This window comes from Sciurus carolinensis, chromosome 14 (assembly GCF_902686445.1).
Source record: "Sciurus carolinensis chromosome 14, mSciCar1.2, whole genome shotgun sequence".
NCBI lineage: Eukaryota > Metazoa > Chordata > Mammalia > Rodentia > Sciuridae > Sciurus > Sciurus carolinensis.
This window is the reverse complement of record NC_062226.1, coordinates 70,200,898-70,225,754: the sequence shown is the minus strand read 5'-3', so window position 1 is coordinate 70,225,754 and position 24,857 is coordinate 70,200,898. Positions and strand designations below refer to the sequence as shown.

Here is a 24,857-nt window from a genome sequence, read left to right as displayed (position 1 = left end):
AAGTGTGTACACTTAGGAGAAGGCCTGGGGACATTTACAAACTACTTTTTTTTTTTTTTAGCATTTTTTTAGTCGTTGATGGACATTTTTTATTTTTTTATTGAGCCCAGTGCCTCACACATGCTAGGCGAGTGCTCTACCACTGAGCCACAACCCTAGTCCTAAACTACTCTTTCATGAGACTCATTTTCAGATGAAATGAAGAGGTGAGCCACCAGCTTTTCATGTTTTTGCAGTAAATCCTTCAAAGAATGAAAATTGAGGACAACTCATTTCTCCTCCAGGCAAAATTTCCTTCTTATTATTTTTCTTTATGTAAAGTCATTATTATATTAAGATATGGGTATAAGACATTAAAAGAGATAAGAGGTATCATGTGAAGCAGGAAATCAATCAATCCAAATAAACTGTAGAAAGTAAATCAGCTCCGGAGGCGACACATTCTTTTCAGAGCTGTTGTCAAAAGCAGGAATGGAAAACAAAACAAAATAAAAAAACAACAGAAAACCCACTCTCCATTGCAGAAGGAAGCTGGGGTCTTGGCCTGATAGCTGTTAAGGTCTTTATGATGGGGCAGCCGTTCAAGTGCCTTTTCCAGAATAGACCAAGGAAGATAAGTCCAATTCAGTTTTTAAGGCTTCAGTCAGCTCTGTGGCCAGCAGCTCGTGGAGGGACACGCCATCGTGGGAGTACACCCAGTTTTTCCCAGTCCAATCGTAGCGCTTGGGTCCACTGGAAGACAGAACGAATACACTGTTAAGTCCACAGGACACTCTAGGAGAAGCCCCATTTTGGAACTGAAATGTCCCCTAAAGGCACACTGTGTTAAAGGCTTGGTGGCCAGTCCTCGGTGCCACTGGGTGGTGACAGAACCTGTAGGAGGGGGTCTAGAGGAAGAGCTTAGGTCCCTGGGGGTGCCCTTCAAGGGGATATTGGAACCCTGGTCTTCTGTCTTTCTTTGCTTCCAGCCACCACCATGGGGTGGGTGGCCTCTTCCACCACAGGCTCCACCATGGTGTTTGCCTCACCACAGGCCCAACGCGACAGGGCTAAGCAACTGCGGACTGAAACCTCTGAAATGGTGAGCCCAAATAAACCCTCCCTTCTTTTAAGTTGATTACCTTAGGTATTTTGCCACAGTGATAAAAGCTGACCAGTACCACAAAGACAGCCGCCAAGAAACTGATTAGAGTATAAAAGTGAGGCACACATTTCTTCCTTCTCCTTCTTCTTTCCTTCCTTCCTTCCTTCCTTCCTTCCTTCCTTCCTTCCTTCCTTCCTTCCTTCCTCCCTCCCTCCCTCCCTTTCTTCTTCCTTCCTTCTTCCTCTTCTTCTTCCCTCCCCCTCCCCCTCCCCTTCCTCCTCCTCCTCCTCCTCCTTCTTCTTTTTGCAGCAGTATGGATGGAACCCAGGGTCTCAGGTTTGCTAAACAGGCACTCTACCACTGAGCTATATCCCTAGCCCCATATATTTGATTTCTTGACTTAGTGTCTTTCTATTTAAGAATAATTATAAGTGGGGTGCAGGGGTGCATGCCTATAATCCCAGTGATGCAGAAGGATTTCAAGTTTGAGGTCAGCATTAACAACTTAACAAGATTCTGTTTCAAAATAAAAAAAAACAAAAGAACTGGGGATGTAGCTTGAGCACTGCTGGGCTCAATCCTCAGTCCCCAAAATACATAAATAAAATAAAATAGAAAAGTTAAGAATAATCATACAACCCATCTCCTGGAACTTTTCACAGAGGGGTTCTCAAGACCTGAAAACGTTTGGCTCTTTTCTGTCAGTCTGCAGGCATCATGTTCTGATCCCACTTTGCCGACCTCACTAGGATACTTGCTATCTTAGAGCAGTGCTTGTAAAATTATGGCCATTTTTGTGTCACTGATGTGATTTGTGCCTTGCCTGCACTATTATTAATTGTTATTATTCTTATAGCTATTTTTTGTGGTACTGGGATTGAACCCAGGGTTGCTCTACCACTGAGCCACATCCGCAGCCCTTTTGATTTTTTGAGACAGGGTCTTGCCAAGTTTCCAGGCTGGTCATGAACTTGCAATCCTCCTGCCTTAGCCTCCTGAGTAGCTGGGATTACAGGCATATGTTACTATATCCAGCTTATTGTCATTAATTATTAAGGTGAAATTCACATAACATAAATTTTAAAATGAAAAATTAGTACATTCATGATGTGCAATCACTACCTCCATCTAGTTCCAAAACATCTGCAACACCCCAAGAGAGACCTAGGACTCATTAAACAGTTATTTTTCCATTCGCTCTTCTTCCAGCACCTGACAACCACCTATACAATTATTTAACTTTTCTTTATTTCTTTCTTTTTTTTTTGCATTAGGGAATGAACCCAGGGTTGTTTAACCACAGGGTCACATCCCCAGCTCTTTATAATTTTTTTTTTTTTTTTTTTTTTAATTTTGAGACAGGGTCTCACCAAGTTGCTTAGGGCCTTGCTAAATTGCTGAGGTTAGCTTTGAACTTGTGATCCTTCTGCCTCAGCTTCCCCAAACCCTGGGATTATAGGCATGAGCCACCACACCTAGTGTTTTGGGTTTTTTTTTTTTTTTCTGGTACTGAGAATTAGATCCAGGGGCACTCTACTACTGAGCTACATCCCTGACTCTTGTTCTTTTTTTATTTTGAGACAGGGTCTCTCCCTAAGTTGCCCAGGCTGCTTTGGAACTTTGCCATCCTCCTCTATCAGCCTCCTAAATCTCTGGGATTACAGATGTGCATTACACATCTGGCTAAAAAAACTTTTTCTTAATTAAATTTTGCATCCTTGCAACTGCGAGCTTGACTGGCTAGTTCATCCAAACTGGGCTCATGTAGTAAACCCAAATGGCACATGCACTTCACTTGGGAAGGTTGTATATTCTATGGTTTGGACAAGTATTCCTCCAAAAGTCCATATGTCAAAGTGCGGTCCCCAGGGTGGTGGTATTGGGAGGTGCAGTTGACCTTTAAGTGGAAGAGACTAGCTGGACATGGTGGTTCACATCTGCAATCCCACTGATTCAGGAGGCTGAGGTCAGAGGATTACAAGTTCAAGGGCAGCCTCAATAATTTAGTGAGAGCCTAGACAGCTTAGTGAGAACCGTCTCAAAATAAGAAATAAATAAAAGGTCTGGGGACATAGCTCAGTGACAAAGTGTCCCTGGGTTCAATCTCCAGTGCCAAAAAAGAAAAATGAGGAAGAGCCTAGTAAGGGGTCCTTAGGCCATGGGGACTGTGGGACTTCCACCCAATCTCTCTGCTTCCTGGCTTGAGATGTGACTGCTTCTACCTGTGCTCCGACCGTGATTTTCATCCTCACTGGGGGCCAAACCAAGGCTCCTCCCAATCTTGGCCTTTGTTTTTTTTCTTTTCTGGAGGTGCTAGTGATGGAACCCAGGGCCTCCAGAATGCTAGAGAAGTGCTCTACCACTGAGTCCCAGGGCCTCCAGAATGCTAGACAAGCACTCTACCACTGAGTCCCAGGGCCTCCAGAATGCTAGACAAGCACTCTACCACTGAGTCCCAGGGCCTCCAGAATGCTAGACAAGCACTCTACCACTGAGTCACATCCCTAGCCCCCAATCGTGGGTTCTGAATCTCTAAAACTATGAGCTAAATAAAACTCTTCTCTCTACCAGTTTGTCACCTTAGGTATTTCTTTGTGGTCATATAAAGGTGATTAATCCACTGTACTCCTGTAGACAAAATTGAGCCGTTCTTTTGCCATGACTTGTTACACCAGATATACATGATTCCACCTCATCATGGCTGAGTGGATGGGGCAACACAGCAGCAGATATCCTGATGGAAGTAAGTGTAGAGTACTCTGAGAGCCCACGAGCAGGAGCACCTGAGCCCGCCTGGGTTACTCAGGAGTGCCTTTCCAAAGACAGGTGTGCAGAAGTTGGCCAGGGAGGAAGCTTAATGTGAAGCATCCTGTAGGGCTATAACATTTTCAAGAATTCCTGTATTGGGCTGGGCACGGCGCCAAACACCTGTGATCCCAGCAGCTCAGGAGGCTGAGGCAGGAGGATGGCAAGTTCAAAGCCAGCCTCAGCAACTTAGTGAAGCCCTAAGAAACTTAGTGAGACTCTGTAAATAAAAAGAGGTGGGGGATGTGCCTCAGTGGTTAAGCACTCCTGGGTTTAATCCCTGGAATAAAAAAAAAAGAGTCTCTGTATTGTCAGTCAAATAGTGGGGTTTGAACATGTGCTCAGGAATACAGATAGAGGGGACGCTGGGGAAGCAGCTCAGAGGTAGTGCTGTGTGCTTATTAGCATGCATGAGATATACAAGGCACCGGGTGCAATCCCCGGTACCACACACACACAAAAAGAGGACAAATAAAATGGACAGGGCTCTTGTTTATTCTGCACATACTGCTGAATACAAACCACCTGGGCCATTTAAAAAGAATGGAGTAAAACAGAGAACCTTTGTTGGCCCAGTATTCTGACTCTGCTACCCAGGTAGCCAGGTAGAAGGTGACTAGTATTCATGTCTCTCCACATCACCCAGGAACTCTGAGTTAGCTCAGGTGCTGACACCCAGTTGTCCCCCAGACCTCTCCTTTATTCCATCCTACAACCTCCTCAGGGCGGGCAAGGTGGGTAGGAAAGGCTGCTAATTCCACAGGACCTGAAAAGTTGTCAACTGAAAAAACAGATCAGAAACATAGACCTATGAAAGATATTCTGGACTAAATAGAAGAGCTGAAAGGGAGAAAAATTTCAAAAAAATTTTTTTTGGAACTCAGTAGCTGTGACAGTAGTAACTGCTCAGCACCTGCCCCCCCCCCCCGCATTCTCATATGAATTATAGATTTTAATAAAGTACACTTGGGTGGGGCTATTGATGTGGCTCAGTGATAGAGCACTTGCCTGGCTGGCAGGGGCCCTGGGTTTGATCCCCAGCACTGTAAAAACAAAGTATACTTGGAATATCTAGGAAGGTATTATTATCCAGTAGTATGTTTCTGAATAGGTTTTTTAAAAATGTTGTGCTGAGGATTGAACCCAGGGCCTTGTGCAGACTAGGGAAGCTACCTATCATTGAGCTATACCTCAGCACTTGCTTATAATTGTTTTTTTTTGGGGGGGGGTACTGGGAATTGAACCCTGGTATGTTTTACCACTGAGCTACATCCCCAACCCTTTTTTTTTTTTTTTTTTTTTTGAATTAGGTCCTTGCTGAGGCTGGCCTGGAACTTGTGATCCTCCTGCCTCAACCTCCTGAGTCACTGGAATTACAGGTACGCATCACTGTGTAGGTGCCTGGCTATAATTTTTTTTCTTAATTGTGAATACCATTAGGCTTTCCAAGAATTCCACACTGGTTAATTTAGGCCTTTCCCAAATCATACTCCATCCATTCTCTTTGGAAGTGCTAATGAATGCCCAGGAAGGTCAGTCTGAGAGTTTTGTGGGCATCTCTCCTGTTCTTACAACCACATCAGCAGTAGACAGACTGCGGAGGCTCTGCATGTTCTCAGGCTTTGAGGTTGTCTACAACACAATCTTTTATTCCTCTACACATCAATGAAGGGATGAAATGCCCTAGAGGAGTGACTTAAAACACTGTCCCATCTCCTCAACTGACCCTTAGTGGAGATGCTTAAAACAGACTGGTTATCAAACTTTAACTGGCTTTGAAGACAGAGTAAAACTTACCCAGATGCTGCAATATCAAAAATAGTTTTGTTTTTTATTTTTCTTTTCATGGTACAGGGCCTCCAGCATGCTAGGCAAGTGCTTTATCACTGACTCAGACCCCCAAACAATTTAATGGAGAAAAACCATCTAAGTCAGGTTCTGAAAAGTTCACACTTTTTACTTCAGGTCTTGTCAACATCCCGATGCCTGCTGATGGTAGTCACATGATCAGCAGGGAGAAGCTAGGCCACTAGAGTGAACTTCGCTGCTGAAGATGGGACAGGCTGTAAACACCAGGAATTTGGTCACCTGTAGATACACCTGAGAGGACCCTTTTAAAATGGTCCACAATAGCGCATTTCAAGCAAGTTAAACCAGTACAGATTTCGACTTCTGAACATACCTGGAGGGAGATGATAACCAGATTTGCTTGTTTGGGGTCTGCTTGTTGATCACATAGGTTCCTAGATCTCCACCCAGTTTAACTGTTAGGACACCACCCTAGGGATGGTGAAAGAAAGAATGAGTAAAAAAAAGACAAAGTTAGCACTTTGCAATAAATTCATTATATGTTGTTATATTTCAATGCTTTCCACATATACAAGCACACCACACATACCATAAAGAACTGTCTTTGAGGGGCTGGGGGTAGAGCTCAGTGGTTGAGCACATTCTTAGTATGCACAAGGCCTTTGGTTCAATCCTCAGCACATGAAAGTCTTTTTTTTTTTTTTCATACCAGGAATTGAACCCAGGGGTGCTTAACCATTGAGCCACATCCCCAGTCCTTTTTTATACTTTAAGACAGAGTCTTGCTAAGTTGCTTAGGACCTTGTTAAGTTGCTGAGGCTGGCTTTGAACTCACAACCCTCCTGCCTCAGCCTCCTGAGTCACTGGGATTACAGGTTGAGTCACTCCTGGCTCACAAAAGTCTTTTTTCTTTTTTTTTAATTAAAATCTTTTTTATTTTTACTGACTGCATTTTGATTCATTGTACACAAATGGGGTACAGCTTTTCATTTCTATGGCTGTACACAACACAAGTCTTTAGTATTAGGAATAGATCGCATAGAAAGAACACTGCTCTCAGGATCAGAACGGGATTAATCGTAATGTTTATACCTCACAGTGCTTTTCCCCAGGAGGTCAGCAAGGCAGGAAGAGTTGACTCGTCTGGTCTAAAGGCATGTGGGATGGTGACTTGTTGCACCCCACCCCGCCCAACCAGAACATACTATAGGATGTTAAAAATGCAGACACCAACTCTACTAGAATACTGTGCCGGCCTGAGTATTAGACATGACAAGTTAATTATGAGAAAAAGAAAGAGAAGGAAAGAAGGAAGCAGGCAATGCCCTACCTTGCTGGTCTCAGAAGAGAAGTGGCATTAGCTAGGATGGTAGAAAGCAGCAACTCCAGCCTATGCCTGTTATTTCCAGACCCTTCCCACGTATCCAACAAGCATCTCAGACCCTCCACTCCACTGCAGCTCTCTTTTCCTCTAACGAGCCTTCAATTCTCAAAAGACTGGTTGGACCATCTTTGCCCAATAAATGCTCATTTAAATTTGAAAACACTCTTTTGACAAAGGAGCCATTTACTCCCAAGAGTTTTGGACTCTTCAGAGTGGCAAAATGTGAAAGGAAGGGTGACAGGGCTAAGTTCCTGCTGTGGGAACTGGTAAGCAGGGGAGCCTCCAATTCACCATCCTGTTCCTGACACCCCCCAATACAAGGCGGGGGAGCCTTTCTCTGTGCATGCCAGAGCCCTCAGAACCAAACAGGGGTCCCTGAACGATTCTCACAAGGCACTTCACGAACAGAAGGAGCCACTGACGTGCAGAGGGTGGTAACCATAGCAACAGAACTGAGAGGAATGGGACAGGAGGGGGCTGTTTGCCTGTACCTGTGGTGCTGGGGATGGAACCCAGGGCCTTCTACGTGTTAGGCAAGTGCTCTGCCACTGAGCTATGTCCCCAGCCCCACCACATTAACTGTTTTTAAGTATACAGTTCAGTAGTGCTAGGTACACCTACGGTATTGTGAGCTATGCCACCAGGTCATGGTTTTTATTTGTTTGATTGTTTTTATTGTGATGCTGGATCAGACCCAGGGTCTGATATATGCTAGGCAAGTACTGTCAGTGAGCTGCATCTCACTGCCCCTACCCCCCTGTTGTTTTTATAATTTCTTTTGATTAAAAAAGAATCACATAACTGGACATGGTGGCACACGCTTGTAATCCCAGTGATTTGGGAGGCTGAGGTAGGAGGATCACCAGTTCAAGACCAGTCTCTCAGCATCTTAGCAAAACCTTATCTCAAAATAAAAAATAAACAAGGGCTGGGGGTTTAGTTTAATGGTACAGCACTCCTTGTTCAATCCCCGGTACTGAGAAAAAGAAGAAAAGAAAAGAAAGGAAAAGAAAAGAAACATAAAAATGATAGCAACACCAGGAATGCAAATTTTATGGAAAAGGAGATCATCAATAGAAATATCATCTACTATTACTCTCATCATTATCCCAATTCTACAGGGGAGGAAACCAGAGGTTCATTTGATTGTTTGTTATTTCCGAAATCCCACAGTGCTGGGGTCTCGAACCTGGGCCTTGTGCATGTGAGGCAGGCACTCTACGTGATGGGCTATATCGTCAGCACAGGAAACCAGAGGTTCAGAATGGTAAAGAACACCTCGTCACTGGCAGAGCTGACCTCACATCCAGGGGTGGCTGGGTCCAAAGACCCACACCTGGAAGCACTCTCTCACTCTCATTAACCTGTGATACAAGCTTCATTCTCAGGTAGCTGCTGCCAGTTTTTGTTTTTTAATTTAATTATTAACATTAAATTTACCAGCGTAAGCTTTTTATGTGTGTGTGTGTGGTGCTGGAGATTGAACCCAGGGCCTCACGTGTGCCAGGAAGGCACTCCTCCACTGGGCTACATCTCTGGTCCTCTTGATTTTGAGACAGTGTCTCACTAAGTTGCCCAGCCAGGCCTTGCACTTGGAATTCTCCTGCCTCAGTCTACCAAGCAGCTGGGATTATGGCACGTGTCACCACACCTGGCTCTACTGTGGCAATTCTAACAGTCTGTGGTCACATTTTGCTGGGTCAAGTAGAGCAGACTCGTTAGTTACCTAGTGATGGGAAGTACTTTCAGTTCTGTGGGGCTTCCCCTCTAGTGGCCAGCAAGGGTTGAGGCCTGGACCCAGACACTGACATTACCTCGCCCACTTGATCAGATGACATGCCAGCTAAGTAGTGTTCCAGTCTCCCACCCCACAGGGAGGAAACCGAAGAAGAGATGCATTCCTGGGGAATCCGAATTATTGCTTTGTCCACTTGGCCAGCAGTAAGTTGGCCAAAGATCTATAAATGCTGAGCGGCATAATGAAAGCATGTTTTGGAAAAGTATGTGGGTCACATTTCATTTAAAAAGTGAACCAACATTTATTAAGCCCCTACTGCATGCTCAGTACTGTTTAGGCACTGGGATCAAAGAATGGACAGAGTCCTGATTGCCAGGGTGCTCAGAACATAGGTATGTCAGGCACGGTGGCACATGCTTATAATCCTAGCAATTTGGGAGGCTAAGGCAGGAGGATTGCAAATTCAAAGCCAGCCTCAGCAATTTAGTGAGAACTTAACCAACTTAGTGAGACCCTGTCTCAAAATAAAAGATAAAAAAGGGCTGGGGGGTGTGGTTCAGTGGTTAAGCACCCCTGGGTTCAATCCACGATACCAAACAAACAAACAAACAAACAAAAAAAGGAGCATGGTTATAAACAGGCAGTTATAACAGGGGCATCAGTGCACTACTGAGTTATCCTCAGACGGCAGGGAAAGCCAGGAAGTGAGCGTGGTATGTGCAGGGAGCATCTTGGAGGCTTCCCAAAGCAGGTAACTTCCAGATGGACTCCAAAAAAGGCTCCATTCTAAAAAGCTCAGGTAATAGTGTTAAAGGTATTTTATGATCTCCAGTGTACTTTCAGTTAAATTACCTAATATGGGAAATAAAAAAGGTAGCATCTGAAGGATTGTAATCAGGAATTCACACCACAGGGTGGAAAGGGAACATTTCAACATATTTGTAAGTCCAAACTACAGAGGCAGTCACTAAACACCTTTACCTTTCTAAATCTACACTTGAGGATTTGCTAATGAGTAATTTGTTAGAAATAATTTTTCCCTGGTGAACAGAGTGATGCTCAAGGTTTAAGAATTGTCTAGAAAAATATAAGGCACCACTCCCTTGCAAGAATAGGTGATAGAATCTGACAAGCCCAGCAGCCAATAGTCTTCAGAGAGGCGTTCAGAGAGTAGAATTCTTGAAGGTTCTGTGACTCACCACTGAGTAGAAGGTTGTGACACCTGATTCAAACTGATTCAACATGGTAAACTGAGTCTAGCCACTAGAATGCTAGCACATTTGGTGCTGGGGATGGAACCCAGGGCTTTGTATGTGCTTAGGCAAGTGCTTTGCCACTGAGCTAATTCTCCCTTTGCACATTTACTTTTTTTCTTTTTCTTTCTTTTTTTTATCGGGATTGAACCCAGGGCCACCTAACCACAGAGCACATCTCCAGTTCTTTTTTTTTTTTTTTTTTTGCAGTGCTGGGGATCGAACCCAGGGACTTGTGATTGCAAGGCAAGCACTCTACTGACTGAGCTATCTCCCCAGCCCGCACATCCCCAGTTCTGTTTTTATTTTCCATTTTGAGACAGGGTCTTGCTGACTTGCTTAGGGGCTAAGTTGCTGAGACTGGCTTTGAACTTGTGATCCTCCTGCCTCAGCCTCCCAAGCCAGTGGGATTATAGGTGTGTGTCACCACTTGCTGGCACATTTTACTTCTAATGAAACATTTATGCAAAGTACCTGGGTTAATCTGGGGCTTTGCTAACCCCATGAGAACAGGTTGTGTGACTGCTTTTGTGGCTTGTTGATCAATGTTTGCATGCATGGGCAGAGTATAGCCTGAGAACTGGTGTCTCTATAGTTCCAGTCCCTGGTGGGGAGGCTGGGGAAAGGAGGTCTGTAACTTTTCCACCTCTAAAATCATTTCCTGGACGGTCAGTTGGTGAATCACACTGTAAGCAGTTCAGCCCTATGGGGATGTCTTCATGAGCACTTTTATTTTATTTTATTTATTTATTTTTAGCAGTGCTGGGGATTGAGCCTCACATGCTGGAAAGCACTTCCCCACTGAGCCACACCCCAACTTCATAAGGACATTTACAGCACCTCTCTGACACTGTTGAATTTTTTGTTGCTGACAGTCACCTCTGAGCCCACCTAAAAGGTATCCCTCCTTTACTGTTGGTTTACTTCTATTTTTTACTACCAAGTCTCTCACAATCAGGTTTGATACCTTCTCCAAGACTTTGCTGCCTTCTCTATTTTATGGAGTCTCTTCTCTACCCAGTGGCCCCATAGCAACATCAACACTATTTCTACCACTTTAATTTGACAGCTGATTGTCCTACATAATCCTGTGATTTAATCTAAAATATTCACTTCATGACATTTCCTGGCATTAATTGCTGTCAAGAGGATTAACCTCTGCCTGTGAGGGAGGGGGCAGGGAGAGGAGGAAGTGGGGAGATTTTTTTCCCTAGTGGCAAAAAGATCTAAAAGCTAAGCAACAATTCTAAACTCAAAAGCAGATAGTTGCCCAAGTCTGCCACCTGGTGGTCAACAAATAAACACCAGCACTTCCTTCACACCTAGGATCTGGGGGGCTAAGTTTCATCCATTTCAGTTCTCAGACTGCACCATAGAATTACCTGGGGGTTGGGGATGTAGCACAGCAGTAGAGCTCCTTCTTGCCTAGCATGCATGGACCTCTGGGTTCCATTCCCAGCACCGCCGAAATTTATCCCCGTTAAGGACTAGTGGTCTAGGGTGCACCCCTGTAATCCCAGCGGCTGAGGCAGGGGATAGCAAGTTTGAGGCTGGCCTCCGCAGCTTACTAAGACCATCTCCACACAAACAAACAAACAAATAAATAAATAAATAAGAAAGAGCTGGGGGTGTAACCCAGCGTTAGAGCACCCCTGGGAACCATCCCCAGTAACAACAAAAAGAATTAGTGGTCTAGTTCAGTACTGTCCATGCTGACCTGCTACACAAATACAGCCAGGTCTCCTCCCTGATTTACCTTCATGAGTATTAGGTGAAGGTCGGGGAATCTATAGTAATATTTTTATGGCTTTGGGGATTGAACCCAGGGCTCACACATGCGAGGCAAGCACTTTTCCAATGAGCTACGCCTCTGGAAATCTGTATTTTTATCCAGAAATGAGGTTCAGAGAGGCAGGGTAACTTGCCCAAGTCAATGGGAGAGCTGGGTTGTGTCACTGAATGCCATAGGGCCTTTGGGTCCCACCCCTTACCCTATGCTGCTTGTGCTTTAGCTCTGCTGGAGGGGCATTCTTATTTCTGAGGGAGGAAACAGAAAAATTTTAAAAAGTCAAGTTGTACCCCAAAGGAGACATCATAGTCCTCCAGTGTACAGGGTTTGTCTGCAAGGTCTTCAAAAAACTCTGCTAAGGCATCCAGTGTTTCCTCTGCTAGTCTTTCGTAGGCAGTTTCATCTAGAGAGCTGCAGGGAAAGAGAGTCATCAAAAAGACATGATTACCAGACTGCTCCAGCTTGTCAATAGCAACATTTGTTATTACTATGCATTTATTTTTTAGCTAAAATTTTTTTAATTGATGGGAAACAGCTACCATGCACAGCGTGAAAATTTAAATAACACGAAAGGAGTTTTAGAGAGATGCCTTTCTTCTAAGCAGACAGCCCCCATCCTCAGAGGCAACAACAATTAATAGTCTTTTTGTTTCTGTGTCCTTTTAGATGTTCGTCTTCTTCTATTTCTTTTTTTTGGCACTGGAAATTTAATCCAGGGACAATTTGCCACTGAATCACATTCCCAGCCCTTTTTATTTTTTATTTTGAGACGGGTCTCATAGAGTTGTGCAGAACTTCGATAAGTTGTTGAGGCTGGCTTCAAATTTGTAATCCTCCTGACTCAGCCTCCCTAGTTGCTGGAATTATAGGTGTGTGTCACCATTGGGACTACAGGTATGTGCCACTGTGCTTGGCTAGATGTCTTTTTTAATATACAATTGAAGCATGTTCATTTTTTACTTAGTATTTAGAAATGATTCATATTAGCATATATGGATTTTTATTGTATTTTCTGTTACTTTAACCCATCCCCTTCAGCTGGACATTAAGCTTGCTTGCATTGCTTTGTTATTAAATTTTATATTGGGCAAACCACAAGGTTGGAGAAAATATTAGCATTACACATATCTGAAAAAGTACTAATTTGGAATTATAGCCTATACATCAATAAGAAAACCCAAGAGAAAACAGAGCAAAATACTTTAATAGATTTCATTAAATAAAAGGTGCCCAGGGCTGAGGTGTAGCTCAGTGGTAGAGTACTCGCCTAGCACGTGTGAGGCACTGAGTTTGATTCTCAGTACCCCATATAAATAAGTAAAATAAAGGTCCATTTATTTCACTAAAAAAAATTTTTTAAAAAAGGTGCCCAAATGGTCAATGAGCATATGAAAAGGTGCTCAACTCTGTTAATCTTCAGGGAAATGAAAATTTAAAAAATAAGATGCCAGTGGGTATGGTGGCACTCGCCTATAATACCAGCTATTTAGGAGGCTGAGGCAGGAGGATGGCCAGTTCAACTTCAGCCTGGGCAACTTAGCAGAACCTGTCTCAAAAAATAAAAAGGGCTAGGGGTGTAGCTCAGTTGTAGAACCCTCCTGGGTTCAATTCCCAGTTTAAAAAACATAGAAACAACCCCCCACACAAGCAGATATCACCAGAATGATTAAAGTGAAAGAGATAGGTGATAATAAGAGTTGTCCTGAGTATTTTGGCTAGACAATCACTTAGGAAAACTGCTGGCAGTCTTCACTGAAGTGGAACACATTCACATGCTATGACCCACCAATTCCACTCTTGGGGTACACTCAACAGAAATGCATATAGGCTCACCAAAAGACATGCACTATATGAGAAAGTTCATAGTTTCCAACTTCAAGTTGGAAATTGCACAAGTAATCAGAGGTAACATAATGCACAAATAAACTGTGGTATATGATAGAGCAAAATAGGTCTGTTTACAACTGTAAGAACAATTTATCCAGACCCTGTCTCAAAATAAAATTTAAAAAGGGCTGGGGGTGTAGCACTCCTGAATTCAATCCCCAGTATCACTAAAAAACAAACAAAAAAAGAAAGAACAATAAACCATATGGACTAGTGTCACAAACAAAACCATGATGGAAAGAAGTCACACACAAACCTATTTATACTTAACAACAGGCAAAACGAAGCCATTACTGGAAATCAGAATGGCAGTTCCTCTGGGTAGTTAAGCACCAGGAGGGAGCAGGGGCTTAGGGGCTGGCCTGCAGGGGCTGGTGACATGCTGTTTCTTGAGCTGGGTACTGGTTACACAGGTGTGTTCAGGGGTTGCTTTGTTTTTGCTTTTGTTCAGTTTTGGAAACGTTATCAGGGTGCATGCAGATGACTTGGAGCCATTTCTGTACTATTTTTCAATATTGAAACACTGCTATGAATAACAGAGGGACAGAAAGTAGATTAGTGGTTGCCAGGGGAGGGGAAAGGGATGAACGGGTGGGACTGCTAACTGGTACAGGGTTTCTTTCGCGGGTAATGGGAATGTTCTGGAGTTAGTAGTGGTGACAGTTGTATACCCCTGTGAATATACTAAAAGCCCCCTGGATTATGCATCTTAAAATGGTAAATTCCACGGCCTCTGATTCATAATAATAAAACTATTGCTATGCTGGGGGTGTAGCTCTGCGGCAGAGTGTGTGCTCAGTGTGAGTGAGGAGCCGGGTTCCATTCCTGGCACTACAAAACAAAACAAAAACAAACAGAACATCCTTCTAGGAGCTTCTGGCCCCGTGAGGCTCTACCTGTAGGTTACGAGACGTACACCAGACAGCTCCATTATCTGAGTGTCCAAGGGGCTAAGGTAAGAGACCAGTGGCAGATAATGTGCTGCATGAACACCTGCCATCCACCCTGTGCCCATCTCCCGCTGTAAGGACAAGGTGGGACAGGCTGCAGACTGACCGGATCGGTGGCTGTTCTTTATGGAGAGTGGTGGTCTGGTAGAGTGTGATGGGTATTTTGAAGGTAAGATGGAGCGAATGGGAGAGGTTCCTCTTGTCTTGAGGAACTGGGGAACACAAAAGAGACACATCTCTTTTGGATCAAAAAAGTCAAAGTCCTAAAACACTCTTTGAGTCCAAAGTCAAGAGGCTGCCAGCGGAGTGGATGATGGTATGCTTCCCAGAGGACAGAAGGAGCCCTTGGGGAAGGGAGTGGGACTCAGGGCGTCCTCTCTACCCTCACAGGACTGCCCAGAGTGGTCAGGAGACAGCAGCAGAAAACCTGTGTGGGAGGGGTGCTGGAAATGGGGTCGGAAATGGGTGCCACCAAAGCAAACTCCTAGAATATGCAGCCCACAGTGCCAGCTTGGAAGCTCTTGGAATCGGGTGGGGAGATTGTGGGCAGGTGGGTGTGGGGGCTCCACAGGTTTTGAAAGCCCAGGCAGAGCCTGCAGTCAGTCTGGTGTCTATGTAAACCTAGATGGACAAGAGTCCCCCTACTGAGCATGTAGCTCTGGGGATAGTTAGAATGTTCCTGTGTGTAAGTGGTTCTCTGTTTCTTTTAGCAAGTGCAACAAGATTCTATGAGCCAGGAAATAACTGACATGTTTGCAAGGAGAGGAAGTGAACAGGAACATTTGTGCAAATATGGAAAGTCAAAGGAAGAATCTAAGGCTTTGAACACAAAGGCCTGCCAAAAAGGGACACAACCCTGTTGCAAAAACCAAATCGAGGATATCGCTGGTCCCCAATCTTATGGTTTTATATGACCTGAAGGTATCTGTTCCTAGGTTCAGAGGGCTGTGGATGGGGACATGCAAAAAAGTAAGGCTGCAAAGGCCGGGGATGGGGACATGCAAAGAAGTAAGGGTTCCATGCAGGGAAGAAATCTGAATGAGGTTATTGGCTGGGAGTAAACAGAAGCATACTATGATTTTGGGGAAAATCCTGTTATCTAAGAAAAATGAGTCTGACCTAAAATTGCCTACTGGAGTTTTCAAATAGCTTCTGGAACCCCACCCTGTGGTCAGCAGAAATGTGGGCTGTGAAGGCTGCTTGCCCCAAGGAAGGCACGTTACCCACTGCCTGCTTCTGAGGTGAGGGGGACAATGGGCAAGGAGGAGGCTCCCAGAGGGTTCTGTGGAGCACCATCCTCCATCCTGGGCTGCAGCAAGATCTGCTCACTGCCATAGGCCAGGAGGCAGTTTCTTCTCTGAATGGGAGCCCCTCGCCATCACTGTGTGTGTGTGTCTTGGTCAGAAGAAGCCATTCCTAGACCTAAGAAAGAATGGCATGTCACCCCAAAATCTTGGACTTTGAAGTGGATGCAGACTGCATGGCTATTTGGTTGGCTCTCTTGAGCCTCATACCTGTGTGTGGAAGAAGGTCCTATAGATATCAGTTCGCAGCAGGACAGACTGTAACAACATCCAACAGCTTTCTGCAGGGACTCCACTGCCCACGTCTTCCAAGACACTTGCTAGCCTGTATTCCCTAGGCTCCCCCTGCAGTCAGGGGCTCCTGTCACTATATTCTTCCCAATGGAGTGTGAGTGAGGGACAAGGGCCACTTCCAGCCCTTTGATGATCCCAGCCCTTCCTGCCAAATGGAACTTGACAGGCCTAAACAATGCAGACAGCAAGGCACTGACAGGAAAGGGCAGAACTGGAAGATACTCTCAGCCTACTCATTCCTACACATTTCATGGAGGAATACCAACCCTGGGCAGTCTGGAGAGGGAGGAGACACAAACCATTGCTGGTTTAAGCCATGACATTTTGGGGTCTATTTGTTATAGCAACATATTCCTCACAAGGACACTGAAAAAATACTAACAAATCTAGAAACATCCTAAATGTCCAACAAGTGGGAATGGGTTAAATGAATTATGATACATCCATGTGACTTAATATCATTTCATTAAAAATAACATGGTGGATACTTAGTGATGTGGAAAGGTACCTGAGAGGGTTGCTGCTCAGGGAGAAAACAGGTTCTAGATGGGAGAGGTAGGGAGGAAAGAGAGAAGAAACCTCTTGGAAGAAGGTGTTTTCATCTTACCCTGGGTTGCCCAAAGTTCCCGAGTTCCTCAGAGGCATCAAATAGACACTCTGCTTTTTGACATTCAGAATCTGGTTGAGGTAGTGGAGGTTCAAACTCTAAAAGAAGAAGATAACATTATCATTTTTCAGTCTATTGTAATCCAACAATATATGGTTCCTATATTGTTACTTCTACATTCAGGAGTAACCATGTTACAGTTTTTCAGGAATATTTCTTAGGAATTGCTTTCCACTTCTTTATAACACATTAAAAAGTTCTTCAAGTCTCTCACTCAGATCTTGCTGTCCTATTGGACTTATTTGGTGCCCACAAGCTACATGTAGTTGTTTAAACTTAAATTTATAGAGATAAAAATTTAAAAAGTAGTTTCTCAGCAGCGCTGACCACATTTTAAGTGTCCTGAGGTCACATGTGGCTAGTGGTTCATACTGAACATTTTTATCATGGCAGGGGTTCTACTGGTCAGTGCTGCTGCAGGCTATTCAGGTGATGTGGTTGACTCAGAAAAACATCAAAAAGGAGCAAGAGGCAAAAGTCTGCTGGAGACCAGAAGAGAGGCCAGCAGCTGCCTGACAGATCATATTAGCAGGATCTGCAGGGGAGAATGTGACCTGTTGATTTTTTTTATCCCTAATTGCTGGGCACCCAGGTGATGGGCTGTGAGTTGAAAACCACTGCTTTCTGCTGCAAATGACCAGCTGCAAGACAGAAGAAATTGCCAGATGGGAGTGAACTGAGAGCAAGGGAGAACAGTGGTGCAGTCAGAGTGGAGGCGGCAGGCCTGGGAGGGAGGAAGGAGGTGACGGAGTGAAGTGCAGGTAGCCAGGGGCTCGTGAAGGAGCTCAGCTGGTCTTCACTCAGGGAAGGCACAGAAGGCTTTAAGAGGGTGATGATAAGATTACACCCTCCAAAGGTCACTCTGGTGGTCAGAGACCTTTAGATATCGATCCTGAGCCAGCAGCACCCTTGGCAAGATCAGAAAGGAGGAGGCTGAGGGCACAGGACTGTCAATGGACAGAGGAGGGAGTGGAAGGCTGAGCGCAGAGTGTGTGTTTAAAGGAGGTGGCTTTGAGGGAGACATAATAGCCACTGTTAGAGCTATCACACTTCCCTTTTTGGGGTACCAGGATTGAACCCAGGGGTACTTAACCTCTGAGACACATCCCCTGCTCTTTTTATTTTTTATTAGCGACAGAGTCTTGCTGAATTTCTTACGGCCTTGCTAAATTGCTGAGGCTGGCTTTGAACTCGTAATCTTCCTGCCTCTACCTCCTGAGCTTACAGGCAGGCCTCACTGTGTGCAGCTCTATTGCACTTTCTAGAATGTTCTCTATCTGCTTGGCCCTGCTCTCGGTGTTTATATGTATGGACTCATTTAGTTCTCATAATCCTGGGAGCATAGGTATTCACAAGAAGTAGGTCTTATAAAGTTGTTACAAATGCTCAATTAACCAATTATTCCTAGGGAATGCAGGGTTAGGTCCCCGCAAGCCTCGAATGGCTATATGACTCTGCTTATGTGCATTTGTGTTTAAAGACACCTGGTTTGATATATAATGCTGATTCATTAACAATGAACTTGGGACCTCAGCACTATAACTCACACTGAGTGAGACGAATCTAACATGTGTATTTTCTCTGTAAGGCATGTCACAGTCTCCCTGTGCTTACTTCGGCACTGGGCTCAGGACTATTCTTAAACAGCAACATCACCAACAAAACACACAAATGTGAAAACATGGCACTGAAAATAAGGCGCTCACACCGAGGGAGCTGGAACAAGACAGAGCAGAGCCCTGTCTCACCTCTGCTGGGAATGTGCTCCAAGGGGACTTTTTGCCACTCTGCACGTGCCTGCTGAATGACCATGAGAGCCCTGGGATATGATTTGGGGCAAGAAAGAAACTGTAGTAAGTAGTCAAATTCAGAAGTATGGAATATGCAAATAAGGAGGATGGATGAGAAAACTAAGGCACCAAGGGGTAACTCCCGCAAAGTCACACTGATACAAAGATACACAGTGGTGGAGCTGGGATTGGACCCCATCTGTCTGCCACAAATGCAAGAATCACATGTTTGGGAATCAGAATGGGGTTCAAAACGTGAGGAGAAAGTGCTGGAGAGTGTTGGGTGCCTCCCCTAGGGAATCTCCCTTCTTTCTAGGATCCTGGCCTCTCAAATCCTACCTCAGTCTCTCTGATACACTCCCACCCCCATTTCCCCCAGTACTGGGGATTCAACCCAGGGTCTCATGCATGCTAGGCAAGTGATTTACCATTGGGCTATATCCTCAGTCATTCTTCCTGCCTCTGCTTCCTGAGTAATTGAGATTATTAATATGTGTGGTACTGGGCTTTACTTTTTTTCTTTTCAATAGTTTTAATGTGTTCTTGTTGGAAAGTTTGGTCAAATGTAAGTTATTCATTGACAACCATTAACTTTTTTTTCTTTCTGGGACCTGGGGTTTGAACTCCGGGCATTGTGTATGCTAGGCAAGCCTCTACTACTGAGCCACATCGCCAGTCCCAGGTGTTTTTAATCATAACAACAAATTTTTGCCAAATACGCCTTGCCTTGTATCTAACCTGTTTTTTTTTTTTTTTTTTTTACACCAATTTGACATTTCTTGGACTCCGGCTAAATCTTTCAGGCCCTGTGTTCTCTTCTGAAGGCAGTGATCATAGTACACTTGCTGCAGACTGGTCATGAGGATTAAGCAAGAGAACAGGAATATCTCAAATACAGGGCCTGAGGGTGTTCAGTAGATTTGTTTTGAAAGGTATCAACAAAAGGGTGGAGACATAGAAGGTCAGAGAGGCAAACTCCAATCTGAGGGCAGCAGATGGGATTCACAGGCTTTCTGCTGAAGTCACCCAATAGCCACCCCTCCTACTTCCAGGTCACCCCGAAGCCAAATTGTGGGGTAGGTTTGCTAGCTGAGTCTCCAGGCTAATGGATCTGTGTTCTCATGGGATGCATCTAGGAAATACTAGTGAGTTTCTAGGCCTCAGATCTCAAGCTCAGGCGCCACATGACCCAGTTATCACCCAACTAACAGGGCTAACAGGGAGGCCAAAAGAGAGGCCTGAAGCATTGCCTAGTCACTCTCGGCCCTATCTAAGAACAACACTTGAAGAGTGAATCAGTCAGTACTCCGCCCTTGCTGGGGGAAAACAAATGGGTATAAACACTTTGGGGATCAAATGTGTTGATTCTTTGTTCAGTAATTCAACCCTTTGTTCAGTAATTCCATCCTGAGAAATTCACTGGAAGGGAACCACTGTCCATGCACAGGAACATGGAGCAGCACAATGGCAGAACCATACAATCTGCTGAATGCCACCAAAAGGAGCCCAGATGAGGTGGGATCTATTCACCCAACAGGATACTCTCCAGTAGGGAAAACAAACAAAGGACAGTTGTGAGCATCAGTTTTGTTTTTTAAAAAAATATATATTTTAGTTGTTAATGGATCTTTATTTTATTAATTTATATGTGGTGCTGAGAATGGAATCCAGTATTTCACGTATGCTAGGCAAGTGCTTTATCAGTGAGCCACAACCCTGGCCCTGAGCATGTTTTGATGATGCTCAAAACCACTGTTAAAGTCACAGCACGATGTCTTTATGTCAACAGTAGGTGTTTAAGGAGAAACACATCAGAAGTAAACTCCCAGGAAACGGGGGAGGTATAATTAATAGAACCCAGGATAGCAGGTTTCTCCAGGGCAGGGCAGGGCAGGCCTTCTGAGGAACAAGCAAATTCTCTCAACCTGACATAGGTGACATGGGTATTTACTATCTTAGTCCCTTCGTGCTGCTATAACAAAGCACCATAAACTGTGTGGCTTCTAAATCCAAGATCAAGGCACTGCCAGATCTGGGGTCTAGTTAGAACCTGTTTCCTGGTTCATGGGTGGCAATCTTTCACTGTGTTCTCACTTGGTGGAAGGGACGAATGAGCTCCCTTGGGCATTCCATAGGGGCACTCATCAATCCTGAGGGCTCTGTTCTCATGAGCTCGCTACCTGTCAAAGCCTCCTGTGGTTACCTTGGTGATGAGGTTTCAACATACAAATTTTGGGGGAACGCGGCATTCAGACCCTAGCATTTATTACTAATCTTTAAGCAATAGAGTTACTTTTTGTTTCTTTGTTGTGGGTTTTTTTTTTTTTTTTTTTTTTTTTGTTTAGTTTTGTTTTGTTTTCATACTGGGGATTGAACCCAGGGGTGTTTTACCACTGAGTTACATCCTCAGCTCTTTTCTTCTTCTTTTTTTTTTTTCTTTTTCTTTTTTATTTTTGCAGTGCTGGGGATTGAACCCAGGGCCTTGTGCTTATGAGGCAAGCACTCTACCAACTGAACTACATCCCCAGTCCTTCTTTACATTTTTTTGAGTCAGGGTCTCACTAAGTTTCTGAGGGTCTGGTTAAGTTGCAGTCTGGCCTCAAATTTGTGATCACTCTGCCTCAACCTCCCAAGCCGCTGGGATTACAGGAGTGTGCCACCTCTCCCGGCAATATGGATATTTTATAGGTCTTTTTGTGTGTATGAACTCATGTGTAATGTCTCTGAAAGACAATAAAAATGAAATTAATCTGAATTAGGGCACAACCTGCTTGTCAGGCTTAAAGGTAATGAAGTTATAGGGGATGGTTCTGTCCCTTTAGGAAAATGGGTGGATATCTCAAAGCCATTCCAGGGATGCAGAAGTGGCTGTAGCAAGAGATTATGAAGTGATTGAAGAGGCAGAAACCTCAGGTTACTTCCTGCACAAAGCTGTCTCTAGCATTAAGGTGAAAGTTTGAAGATGCTGGCCTAGCTAGGCAAGGACCAGAGGCTACCAGCAAAACCAGAGTCCTCTCCAGCCTCTGGGGGTGGGAGCTCAGAGATGTGCTTTTAAAAGCCATTTATTTATTTATTTGGTACCAGGGATTGAACCAAGGGTGCTTAAGCATTGAGTCACATCCCCAGCCCTTTTTGTATTTTATTTTGCGACAGGGTCTTGCTGACTTGCTTAAGGCCTCACTAAATCGCTAAGGCTGCCCTTGAACTTGCAATGCTCCTGCCTCAGCCTCCCTAGCTGCTGGGATTACAGGCGTGTGCCACCATGCCTGGCTTTAAAAGCTATTCTTGTGGATGCTGAGTTCTCTTGTGCAAGCTGACAATCAGACACTACACATGCCCAGTGTGGTGGCAACCAGCCACACTGACTACTGTGCACTAGAAATGTGAGCGGTGTGACTGAGGAGCTAGAGTTTATGCTTCATTTAAATTAATTTAAAATGATCGTAAAAAGGTATTTAAGAATTTTTAAGTATGTCTGAAATGCCCTGACTATGTGAACCATCATTTTCAATTGTGGATTTTTTCCTCCTTTTTTTGCGGTGCTGAGGACAGAACTCAGGGTCTCATGCATGCTGGACAAGCACTCTGCCACTGAACTATACTCCCAGCCCTCAAATGTGAATTTTATAAACTATAAATATAGCTCAAGTATTTCCATGGAAATTTAACATCTGAATTAGGATGTGCTGGAAATGTATGAGTGTGAAAAAAGAAGGTAGGATATCTCATTAATCATTCTAAAAATAATGATCGCATGTCGAAATGATAATATTGGGTTGTATTAGGTTAAATAAATATGTTACTAAATTAATTTCATCTGTTTTTCTTTACGTCTTCAATGTAGCTATCAGAAAACTCAAAATTATATATGTGGCTACCTTTGTATTTTTTGTTGGACAGCTGCTCTAACAAGTAGAAATAGGGGATAAAGAAAGAAGGAGGATGGGGAAAGGCCTCCAAGTGAATTAAGGTCCTGATGAAGTTCAGAGTTCAAGGGCCCTCAGGGACTAACCTGAGGACTCTCAAGGTTTTAAAAAGGATGGAGATCTGTTGCTACTCCATCCACCAACTGTGGATGTGCACACCCAAGATGTGCAAAGGAACTGTGGAATGAACATGTTAAACAACTGTAATTAGTTTATGATGGAAAAAAGAGGCCCAGTGGGTGACCAAGGATGCCAATTATCCAGCCACCTCCAAATGATCCCTAAGCCCAGTGTACACCTTCCTGGGTGCCAGCACCACGCTGAGCAAGTTCCCCAGTCAACAGCCCTATAGAGCCATTCGGAATCACCCCTTGTCACTCTTCTATTAAAAACTGCCACAATCTATGTTGCCCAAGGATGCACAGCAGGTGAGTGCAGCAAAGGGGTGGGTAATAAATTGCCTTGGGAAGAGGGGTTCTGGGGATCCTTGTGGCCATACTTGCCTATTTTTCCAGAGAAGCTGGAAAATCCTTTTCTAGGTCCCAGTTTTTGCATGTTGGCAATCAATCCTAAAGCTTTTTTTTCAAACACTGCGTGGGCTAAATAACTAGTGTCAGTGGGCAGTTTATGCTTAAATCCAAACCTGGCCCACCACTGACAAGTAGGGTTGGGCCTCCTTCATCTCCTGCAATACTGAGTGTACCAGTCACCCATAACTGATCCAAGTCGGCCACTGGGTCTTTGCCCGTGTGGCTCCCTATCCACTATCTTGGCATCCTGGTAACCAGGTCTTTCCCTGACCAGGGGTAGCCTTCCTTGGCTCCACCACCATTCTTTGGGCTTCTTTCAAATCATGCAGCACCTGAGTCACATACTTCTTTGCATCCTGAAGCACTAAAGTCCTTACATGTGTTAATCCAATATAGTCCTCACGCCAGGCCGGCAATATGGATATCACCCTTTATCTCCTCTGTACAGAACACGAAGCTCACCAGAACCTCAGAGAGGTTCGGGGGATCCCCCCGAGGTCTGCCGAGTCCGAGAGCCGGAATTTGGAATCCATATCGGGTCGTTTTCTAAAAGCTGGACTCCAGCTTGCTCGGCAGCCCTGACAGTTTCACCTCGCTCCAAGGAAGAGTTTCATTCATAAAATTCGGGCTTGAAAAGATGCCGTGTATATTTCTAAATGTGCTCCACACCCATAATACACATGTGTGCATTATACAGTGCTGCATGTCATTTGTTAACGTTAAATTTCAATTCTCAAGAAGGCAGTGACAGCTTCGAGACGGCCGCAGCTCCCGCGGAACGATCCCCGTCCACCTGCCCTGCCTTTGCCCGGGCCGTTGGCCTGCAGTCCTGCTGCAGGACAAAGTACCGACCTCTCCAGACGTGACCCGGAGCAGGAAGGGCGCTCTTAAGCCCGCCGCCCGCCGCCCAGCCCGTCCCACAGTCGGCGCGCATGCCCGAGCGCGCCCCCGAGCGCCCTGCGTGTGCAGCGCCTTCCCCTGCGCGGCCCTGGCGGCTGCGGGGCGCGGGTACTCACGGCTCGGCCGGGCGCTCCGGCCACGGCGGTTCCCACGCGCAGCCCACGACGGCCGTAAAACAGGGCGAACTCCACCCGGCGCGGTGCCCCGGTGCGGGCCTGGGCCGGGCGGGAGGCCGCCGACCGGGGCAGGAGGCCGGCGGCCGCGCGGCGCCCGAACGTCCACATGCTGCTTGGGTCTGCGGCCCGCTCCACCCTCTGGCGCGGGAACGCGGCAGCGACACCTGGTGGCCGTGGGCTGCAGGCTCCCTGGTTGGGCTCTGGTCCGCTGTTTTGTGGGGAAGCAGGCAGAGGGAGACCTCAGGAAGAACTTCCCAGAATTGCACTATCGTGCATTTAACAGAAGCGGAGGGTCTGCTTTGTGCAAAACGCGGACCTTACCCCTTGGGCAGCATCATGAATGTTACCAAGGACCCTGACCTCAGGGAGACTTCAGCTTGGGGACGGCCGCTGCAGAAATTCTGTACAGGAGGCATTTGAGAGCTGCAGTCTTGTGGGGGGTGGGGGGACTGGATGTGGTGTAGGCTTTGAAACTGCTGGTCTGCACGTATAGGTCATATCAGTTAGGAGTGTGTGACCATGACTTTCTGGAGGAGTTCTCCTTTCTTCACACACACGGCTCTGTGATTTG

At 45.2% G+C, this 24,857-nt stretch overlaps 1 protein-coding gene and 1 non-coding gene across 2 annotated transcripts; both read right to left on the bottom strand.

Annotated features, from left to right (window-relative positions):
• On the bottom strand, positions 1–24,413 carry Fxn (frataxin). The gene is made up of 5 exons (XM_047525114.1): positions 24,227–24,413; positions 16,905–17,002; positions 12,153–12,273; positions 6,072–6,169; positions 1–732 (listed from the first exon to the last, which is right to left on the bottom strand). Exons 1-5 carry the CDS (start codon positions 24,392–24,394, stop codon positions 582–584), a joined length of 636 nt encoding a protein of 211 aa, XP_047381070.1. The 5' UTR covers positions 24,395–24,413; the 3' UTR covers positions 1–581.
• On the bottom strand, positions 21,208–21,281 carry Trnam-cau (transfer RNA methionine (anticodon CAU)). The gene has a single exon. It is a non-coding gene; the product is annotated as a tRNA-Met (tRNA).
• Positions 24,414–24,857: the final 444 nt, after the last annotated feature.